This window comes from Apodemus sylvaticus, chromosome 21 (assembly GCF_947179515.1).
Source record: "Apodemus sylvaticus chromosome 21, mApoSyl1.1, whole genome shotgun sequence".
NCBI classification, from domain to species: Eukaryota; Metazoa; Chordata; class Mammalia; order Rodentia; family Muridae; genus Apodemus; species Apodemus sylvaticus.
The window spans coordinates 3,442,263-3,452,345 of record NC_067492.1 but is presented as its reverse complement, the minus strand read 5'-3'; the positions used below and the strand labels follow the sequence as shown (position 1 = coordinate 3,452,345).

Below are 10,083 nucleotides of genomic sequence, written 5' to 3'. Positions count from 1 at the left end.
AGCAAAATTACAGGGGCAGAAACGCCAACCTGGCAGAATGGGTTTGCTGGGGGCGTGTCGGGCACTGGAGACTCCGGTTCAGGTTAGACTCAGAGGCGAGTTCCAGGGGTTAAAGAACCTGGAGGGCGGGACTGGCACTAGGGCGGGACTAATGGAGGGTGGAACCCAGGGATAACGAACCCAGAGGGGCCAGGGCTAGTGCCAAGGGGAAAGGACCTGGAGGGCGGAGTGGCCAAGGAGGAGGGGCTGGGCGTGGGGGCGACTGCTGGGGAGCGCGCGTAAGTCCAAGCAGGTCCAGCACCGCCACTGGTCGTCTGAGCTAGCGGCTGCGGGGAAGAACTAGCCAAACTGGAGACAGAGCAGAGGCCAGAGGCCCCGGGCAGTGGTCCTAACCTCTGTAGTCCCGCTCCAGCCCTGCTCCCTTCGCTGTTAGCTTGGACCGATGGTACGCGTTGGAGGCCGGGGAAGCTGAGATTGTGGCTGTCGCACTTGGTCCACTAGAGACCTCTCAATCACCCCTATGGCGCTACCTGTAGCCGAGGGCACGGCTGACCCGCCGCTGTCCCCGGCCCGGGACGACTCGGAGAGCTCCTCCTCCGGGATGTGGGCAGCGCTTTATGATTACGAAGCTCGCGGTGAGGACGAGTTGAGCCTGAGGCGCGGTCAGCTGGTGGAGGTACTGTCCCAGGACGCCGCGGTGTCAGGGGACGAGGGCTGGTGGGCCGGCCAAGTACAGCGGCGCCTGGGCATCTTTCCGGCCAGCTACGTGGCGCCGTGTGGCCCGGTACCGCCGGCCGCGCCGCCCCCGCCGCGACCCTGCTCGCCTGTGCACGTAGACTTCGAGCTCCTGGAGCTCAAGGAGCTGATCGGCGCCGGCGGCTTCGGCCAGGTGTACCGCGCCACCTGGCAGGGCCAGGAGGTGGCTGTGAAGGCGGCACGCCGGGACCCCGAGCAAGACGCGGCGGCGGCAGCCGAGAGCGTACGGCGCGAGGCGCGGCTCTTCGCTATGCTGCGACACCCCAACATCATCCAGCTGCGGGGTGTGTGCCTGCGGCAACCGCACCTCTGCCTAGTGCTGGAGTTCGCGCGTGGCGGGGCTCTCAATCGCGCGCTGGCGGCCGCAGCACCGGATCCTCGAACTCCAGGGCCCCGTCGCGCGCGCCGCATCCCCCCGCACGTTCTAGTCAACTGGGCAGTGCAGATCGCCCGCGGCATGCTGTACCTGCACGAGGAGGCGGTGGTGCCCATCCTGCACCGTGACCTCAAGTCCAGCAACAGTAAGTGAGGTTAGCCCCAAGGGAGCGCGGAGTCAAGGAAACAAGACTCAGACTCAGAGCGGGAAGACAGGTTCCGGTTAACTTGCTTTAGGGAGGTTCGTTCTTACCCTGGCGTTATTAGCAGTGAGCACCCCTTTAAAAGACGGGAAGGGACAGGCGCTTGTAGATAAATTCTTGTTACTCTCTGGACCAATCGGACCCTACTCATATTATCTGTGTAGGTCTCTCTCACAATACATTTGCACAGGACTTGGCCAGCCCTGACCTTAACCAATATGTTTAGCCTGGTGGCCGTAGTCATCACCAGCAGCCCCTCATTTCCTTCCACTTTGCAAGTGTCTTATTAAAGTTTCTAATTCCTTTCTTGTGGTGCTCCAAACGCTGGGCTTCATGCATTCCAAGCAGGCACTCTGCCACTGAGCCCTGGCCCCCAGACCATCTCACTGTGAACTTGACTTCTTATCCTGGGGCTTTCTCAAAGCCTTACCGGTCAGAAGTCTCTGTATCTGAAACATTACCGTCCTGTTTGGAGGAATCTTTTCTGCAAATCAGAAGTGCCTATTTGAGCTGAGAACAAGTGATCATGTACGGTACTGGAAATATCAGGTTGGCGTCAGTCACCTGATCTGGAAGTCAGAGTGGACTTTCCAGGCATTAGCAGGGAGCTCACATGCAATCTAAACACAAACTATCAGCATGTGCGTCCAAGAGAGCTGGAGGGAATTGCTGTTTGCAGTTGCTATTCACTGCTGAAGAGCCTTTCCCTCTCCAGAGTGAGATGAAATCTCTTGCAAGACTAAAGGATTCAGCCAGAGCTGGTGCCAAGCAGCCACAGCTGCACGCCCCTCAGTCCTCCAAAACCTGCTAGGAAAGGAGCTCTCGGGAAGGAGCTCAGTGTCTTCTAAGAGCAGAGAGACAGTAGCCAGTAGCCCGGCCGAGAGCAGTTCTCTCTTTATCTGCTTGCACAGATCCTCTTTGGCTACCAAATCCTTCAGTACAGAAATGCACCCAAAAGGTAAAACATATTCTTTTCGTTATGTAAATTATGAATATTTGGAAGGCTGCAGCTCTGGGCGAGCACTGGGTTGCTCTCCACCCCCCTGCCCAGCCCATCTCCTGCAGGCCTCAGCTGCTGCAGCCGTGAGTCGACAGCTTAAGGAGGCATGTCTTGAAGAAGTGCTGGTGGTCACCACGTGCCTCCAGCTGACTGCATGGGGCCCCTGAAGTGGTTTGCTTTGAGGCTTCTGTCATACTTAATACACAACATGCCTTTCTTTTGCATGTATGTATTCACGTGTGTGCAGGTACACATGTGTGAAGGTGTGTGTTCCTTTATTCAAAGGCTTGAATAGACTTTGAGTTTATCTTCCTCGGGTGCCCTATGCCTTTTTATTGAGACAGAGTCTATTAAGTCCCTGGAACTCACCAGATCAGGCTAGGCAGGGTGGCCATTGAGTCCTGTAGTTCTCCCACTCGGGGCCTCCCCACTGCTGGGATCCTAAGAGTGTGCTGCCTGCCAAGCCAGGCTTTGTATGTGGGTTCTAAAGATGGAACCCAGGTCCTGTCCTTCAACCTCTTTTCTGACTAAGACATTCTTCTGCACCATAGCATGATTTTTTTAAAGATTTGTTTATTATTATATCTAAGTACACTGTAGCTATCTTCAGACACACCAGAAGAGGGCGTCAGAACAGATGATTGTGAGCCATCATGTAGTTACTGGGGTTTGAACTCAGAACCTTTGGAAGAGCAGTCAGTGCTCTTAACCGCTGAGCCATCTCTCCAGCCCAGCGAGATCTTTAAGGAGCTTGTTTATATACATACTTCACGCTCGCTAGTTTCCACTATCAATTCATTCTTATTTCCCAAAGTATGTTGTCACCAAGAGCAATATGTAGGTAGCCTGCTGCCTCAGAACACGGTGAGCCTCCACTTGTCCTGAAAACCTGACTGCTAGAGGCCCCTGCAGAAAGACAGCACACCATACCAGCCCCCCGCCCCCATAACACACAACCTGGCATTCTTCAAGTTAATTCATCCAAAACAAATGCTTAAGATACATCACTCCTCACACCAAAGGTTCAAGGCCATAGACACTGCTTTGGCATTGTACCCAGTCTGGTGTCTGGTGTGTGTGTGTGTGTGTACAGTTGCAAGCACACATATGCGTGGAGACCAGAGGGCACCCTCAGTTCCTCCAGTGCCTTTCACCTTTGACTGAGACAGAATATCTGACCTAGAAACATACTAGGCAAGGCTAGCTGGCTAGCAAGCCCCAGAAGTTCACCTGTCTCTTTCTCAGCACTGAGATTACAAGCATGCACCAGCATTCTGGCATTTTGCATGTGGGTTCTAGAACTCTCTCCTGGGCATGCGTGCTTGAAAGCAAGAACTTTTCTGTCCGAGCTATCTCCCTCATACCTGCTCCGTGCATCCTGAGAGCCACATCACACGTTCACAAGCAGTGCACATTTGCTAGTTTGCTAGGTGTGTGTAGAGCACAGGAAGGCTTGGGAATCCCTGCTTATGCTTACATGTGAAAGGCAAACTTTTAAAGAACTATTATCTTTAAACGTAAGACTAGTAAAATGGTTTTCAGCTGATCCCTTCAACGTGAGACCCTGCCCATCTAGGAGATTCTTGGTCTTTTGCAGGCAGTTCCCTCCACCTTAGCTTTTGAAAATCTTTTCACCCTAGGGTCAAGAAGCCAAACTTCCTGGGACATTTTTAATTTCTTTAAAGACAGGCCAGGTTTCCTTTATTTTAAAATGTTACCATTGCAAAAACAGTTCCTACACCAGTGCTTTCTTAGCACCCTTCATCTCCAGCACCCCATAAACACACACACACACACACACACACACCTGAATAAAAGAACCCGCACTCTAAATGGATTTGTTGGCTAGATACTAGCTTGGCATAGGATTTGTTGGGTTACCTCCACAAGTTTAATTAGTTAATTAGAATGGCAGGAGGTATTTGAGTGAATATGCCATCTACAATGTTAAGTCAGGGGCCAGGCTGCACAAGGCTCTGAGCTCCATGTCTGTTTGTGAACAAATGAGGGGTTTTGGAATTCCCTCTGCAGGATGTGGCTGTACCGTCTTTCTGACTGCAGTGTAGCGACCCGGTTGCAGCAGGTTGTGTTTGACTGTATTATTTGCTGACGGCAGCAGTGAATTACTGGCTGTACACAGGGCTTTGAGTCAATATTGAGCTAATTCCCTCTGCAGCCAACCCATGCGACAGTGAGCAGTGGGAAGGGCTTGCACCCAGTCGGTGGGAACTGCTGTGTAAACAAATGCTTGAATTTGTCGGAAGATTCTGCACCTTTTGACAGATTTTCTTTTCTAGTTTTTTAACTTTTACTACTTTTGGGGGACTTGTCTGTGATAAAGCACCAATGACTCAGACAACTTTGCTCTTTCTGACATACAGCTACTGAAAGTCAAGCCAAACTTGCAGTGTGTGTGTGTGTATTTGTGTGTTTGTGCATATCTCATGTGTTTGAGTGTATGTGTGCACTGTGTATGTTTGTGTGTATTTGTGCATGAGTGTGTTTCATGTATATGTGTGCTGTATATGTGTGTAAGTGTGTGTCTGAGTGTATGTTTCTATGTATAGTGTATATGTGCCACATGTGAGTGTGTGCAAGTGTGTCTGAGTGTATGTAGGTATGTTGTGTGTGTGAGTGGTGTGTGAGTATGTGCCATGTGTGTGAGTATGTGTGTGACATGTGTGTGTATTTGTGTGTTTGTGCATGTCTCACGTGTTTGAGTGTGTATGTTGGTGTGGATTTGCTGAGTATTTGTGCATGTGTGTGTTTGCTGTGTGTGTGTGTGCCATGTGTGTGAGTATGTGTATGTGTGTGCCATGTGTGTAAGTATGTGTGTCTGAGTGTATTGTATACAGTGTGTGTGCCATGTGTGTGAATATGTGTGTGAGTGTGTGTATGCCATGTATGTTTCATGTATGTGTGTGCCGTGTGTGTGAGTATATCTGAGTGTGTGTATGTTATACCGTGTGTGAGTGTGTGCCATGTGTGTGAGTATGTGAGTGTGTTACCATATGTGTGAGTATGTGTATAAGTGAGTGTGTGTGTCTGAGTAAGTATGTGTATGTGTGTACCATGTGTGTGTGTGCCCTGTGTGTATGTTTGTGACTATGTGTGTCGTATGTAAGTGTATGTATGTGTGTGTAGAGGCCAGAAGTCAGCCTCCAGTGTCACTCCTCAGGGCCTTGCAAGTTTGGCTAGGCTTGCTGACTGTCTAGTCCCAGGAATCCTGCTGTCTCTCGCTTCCCAGCACTGGACTCATGCCGCCACACTTGGCTTTTTCATGTGGGTTCTGTGAGATCAGACTCTGGTCCTCAGGGACAGCAGGCGCCTCACCCACTGAACCATCACCCCCTGCAGCCCCAAACTTGCAGGCTTTGAGCTTCCTGGTGGTGAGGACATGCTGGGCCCTTGGGACTCCCAGGAAGCACAGTACCACAAAGAGCAAGGACTGATGAGCTCTGTCTGCCCTTGTGCCCTGCTGGAGAAAGAAACAAGAGCTTGGAGGAGCCCTGGAAACTGCCCCCTGGCCCAGTGCTAAGGATGGAGCCCAGGGTCTCACCGGAAAATTGGCAAGCGCCCCCGGAGCGTCATCCTCAGACTTCTTTCTGTTTCTAATCTGAGACATGGCATAGCCGTAGAGTACAGGTTGGCCTTGAAAGAACTCTGTAGCCCATGCAAGCCTTGAACTTTCAAACCTCAGCCTCCTGGGCAGCTGCACTGAATCTGAGCTGGCAGACCAGCGGGCTTTCCGAGTACATTCAGAGAGGAGGGGGAAAAAAGCAAAACAAAGCTTGCTGTGCTTCAGGCCACATTTAAACCTCCTCTGGCCCTTCCTTGGTCATAGGATCGCAGTGGCAAGGCAAGGGACAGTGGCAGCATCTGCCACCGGAGTCCAAGGAGGAAGGACTGGTAGTCTGTCATGCTGGGTTAGCTTGTCTACCAGGTAAAAAGCTGGTGAGAGGGGCGGGGGGGGGGAGCAGGAGGAGGGGGTGGAGGAAGAGAGATGACCATCTCAGAGCAGGGGCACAGGAACCTGGTGAAGCGGCCTGGTGCAGAGAGCTTGAGGTGCCCACAGTCAGACCTGTGGGCTCACGGCACTCCCGTGTCTCTGCCTGGGAGCCTGGGAGCATTTTGTACCCAGATCTGACTTGTATTATATAACTGTATATCATCTATAATATTCTATAAATGGTATACTATATGTGCGTGTGCGTGTGTGTGTACACATGCATGTGTGCACATGTGTGTGTGTGTGTGTGTGTTTTAACACATGTGCACACATACTTTTTTTTAACTGCTGGGGATAGAACACAGGGCTAGGCAAGTGTGCGCTATATAATGAATTTGGGGCTTGCCTAGATTACAAGATTCTATCTCAAAAACCAACAAAACAACAAATAAATAAGAAAGAAAAAAAAGATGAAGGGGAGGAAGATTAAAAAAAGGCTGGGGGAGGAGGAGGAAGGAAGGGGACCCACCTATTTTCACATCTTTGTAAAATTTCTCCTGAACTTTTACTCTAACATTTGAAACATGCTGCAGTTATCCGTTTACAAATCTAAACTCCCTCTACTCTGCAACCTCGGAGCTTCTATAAGATACAGAAGTCTCTTGCATTGGGGTGGCATTTACCTGACAATAAATACCCAGTGGGAGGGGTTTTGGATAGAGAATGTAGCCAGTTACATTAAAAACAAACAAACAAACAACCCAGCCCCTGTAGAGACTCCCCAGTCTGCAGTCTGGACAGATAGACTGAGCATCTGTCTGGGTGTAGACAACAAAGAAACGGGAGGAAATAAGGAGCAAGTTATTGAGCTGAGGATGCTCAGCACACCTTTCTGCAGACACAGCTTTGCCAGAGTTTAATTCCTTGTTGACCTTCTCCCAGTAAGTTCTTCAAAGTGCTGTCCTTTTACAACTATTTCAGTTCATAACTCACGTTTTAATGACTAGCCAGTGAGCAGAAGGGGTCAAGGCAGGTGTGAAGTGATTGAATGCTTTCATTGCTGTCCCTCGAAAATGGCTTTCAGGAGTCTAGGGGCGGGGTCTGAGACACTTGGTCTAGTCCTTGCTTGCTCACACTAGCATGAGAATGTCTAACATTACCAGAACCCTGAAAGGTCGGGGCATTAACTTAAAGTCACTCAGACCTGGCTTTATTGTTGTCTGTCTGTCTGTCTGTCTGTCTGTCTGTCTGCCTGCCTGCCTGCCTGCCTATCTATCTATCTATCTATCTATCTATCTATCTATCTATCTATCTACCTACCTACCTACCTATTTATTTTGAGACAGAGTCTGATGTATAACAGGTTGGCCTCACCCCTACAGATAAATAGGGATGACCTTGAACTTCAGATCCTTCTGCCTCTACTTCCTGAGTGCTGAGGTTATAAGCAGGAGTCATGGCGCTCCCTTTTGTGCAGTGCAGGAGTGAAATGGAACCCAAAGCTCCCTCCTTGCTAGGCAAGCACTCACCACTGAGCCACATCCCCAGTCCTGGACTTGAATATGTCTGTGTCGTTTTCCTTGGCCGTGTAGCCATGGTCAAGTTACTGAACACCCTGGTTTGTGACCTTGTGTACAGAGTTCCTCTCATGGAGATCGACTCAGTCCTGTGGGGAAATCTGCTCCGTGGTTCTCAACACTTCAAAGGCAGTTGGGTAAACATTGCTGAGGAGGCAATTGGCATTCATAAGGACCAGTGAGCAGTTACAGGTGTGGCTGGATGGAAAGGCCGGCCGGGATGGGTTTGTGGGAGGAAACGCTCACAGTGTAGCCAGGCACCAAGCTTTTGGTGCCATGGAAGGGTGTGTGTGCGGAGGGAGCAGAGGAACAAGATGCCATTGTCTGCTTTGTGATGGTAGAACCAGAGATTGCCTAATAGCAGCAGTAAAAGTGAAGTGACCCTCGGATGTCAGCCGTACGCACGTTGTTGGTGAATTATGAGCAAATAATCGCATGCTCTGACTTTTGAATCCCTGGAGACTCGACTATATTAATTCCAGCTGCAATTTTTCTTTTTAAAAAATTTCCTTTATTTCTCTTTTATTTTATATGTATGAATATTCTGCCTATGTGTCTATCTGTTCACCAGGCACATGCCTGGTGCCCGCTAAAGGCGGAAAAAGCTATCAGAGTCATAATATTATTGTTGTAGAAGGTTGTGAGTCGCCATGTGGTTGCTGGGAATCAAACCTGAGTTGTCTGGAAGTGCAGTCAGTGGTCTTAACCCTGATCTGTCTCCCCACACACTAAATGGAGAGATGTTCAGACTATACACACATACACATATACACATATTACACTTAATGAAGATATGCTCAGAACACACACACACACACACACACACACACACACACACACGTTATTTATTGATAAATAAATAACCTGTGTATTAGGTGTCAGGAACCCTAGGCTCTTGGTTCTCTGTAGTGGACAGAGTGGAACCAAGCTCTTCCCCCAGTGCATGAGACAGGCATTAGCTCTGTTGTTCGGTAAGGATACGTAGCCTTTATGCTCAGGTTGGAAGGGAGATGACAGTCAGGTGTGGTGAGCTCATGCTTGAAATATTAGCATTTGGGATGCCGATGCAGGAGGATTGCTGGGAGTCTGAATCCACCCTGAGCTGCATGATGAATTCCACGACAGCCTGAGCTATACAGAGAAAGACCCTCTCTAATAACCGAATAACAGCAAGAAAGCTGGACATGCTAGTGAGGGCAGGACAGCTAGCCTGGGCTACAAAGTGAGACCCTGTCTCAAGGAAAATAAAAATAAACGCTTTTTTTATTTTTTTGGTTTTCTGTTTTTGTTGTTGTTAGAATGAGCATCAGTGTGGGTTGTCCTTCAAAAGAAAGGAAAACCCAGAGTCTTGAGGAAGTGGATGTAAGAAGCCTGCTCTTGTGGGAAGTGGGGGGAGCTGCATCGGGCTCCTGGCAGGAAGAGGGAGGGGTAGAAATGAGAGAGAAGAGAGTCCAACCCTCAGGGTCTGCGCTACAGAGCCACAGGCTCTGGCTGTGACTGAGGGCTTGAACAAAGCTGTGTGTAGTCTCTTGTCTTGTGTATGTTTTTGGTTCCTTGAATGTCATGGACAACAGTTTGAGGCCAGATGTGGAGGGCCATGGAGTGAAAACTTCGGAGTCAGAATGAGAGAGGAAGGGGAGTCAGAAAAGCCAGCGGCCCTGGACTGGTATCTGGAGCTCTTTTGGGAAGAGAAATGCAAACAGGAACAGCAAGTGGATGGAGCAAGGGAGGGGAGGGGTTCTCTAAGGCCAGCAGAGGTGGGGCTAGGGCATCAGAGAGCCCTGTGCTGGGGCCTGGGTTCACACACCTGCAGGGCTCTGATTATTTTTACAGCCTCTTTCTCTGTGAACGGGTGTGACCCTCTCAGGAGGGCAGAGGTGAATGGTTTTACACCTAGCAGGTGATTTAAGGCCAAAGAGCTTATGATAAGTTCTCCTTCTCTGGCCCATTCCTCCCACACAGTACTGGTTATCTGGTTACTCATTCAGCCAACAAAGATACAACAAGGAGCATAAAAATGCCAAGCTGAGTGGCCATATTCCCAGCATCCACAAGGTGCTGGCCCCAGTTTCAGGGCATCTGACTCCACATTCTGGCATCTGAGGGCAATGTATGCGCATGGTGCATGTGTACCCATCCAGGTAAAGCACTTACACCTAAAAAAAAAAAAAAAGAAAGAAAAAAAAAACCTCTTTAGAAGAAAAGAGAGACCCTTCTAGTCAA

At 49.7% G+C, this 10,083-nt stretch overlaps 1 protein-coding gene across 1 annotated transcript in view; it reads left to right on the top strand.

Moving 5' to 3' along the window:
• Positions 1–520: 520 nt before the first annotated feature.
• The window catches only part of Map3k21 (mitogen-activated protein kinase kinase kinase 21), a 35,516-nt gene continuing 25,953 nt past the window's right edge, over positions 521–10,083 (top strand). Inside the window, exon 1 of the mRNA XM_052166869.1 lies at positions 521–1,277. Coding sequence (XP_052022829.1) covers positions 521–1,277 — 757 coding nt within the window. The remainder of the gene's footprint in view (positions 1,278–10,083) is intronic.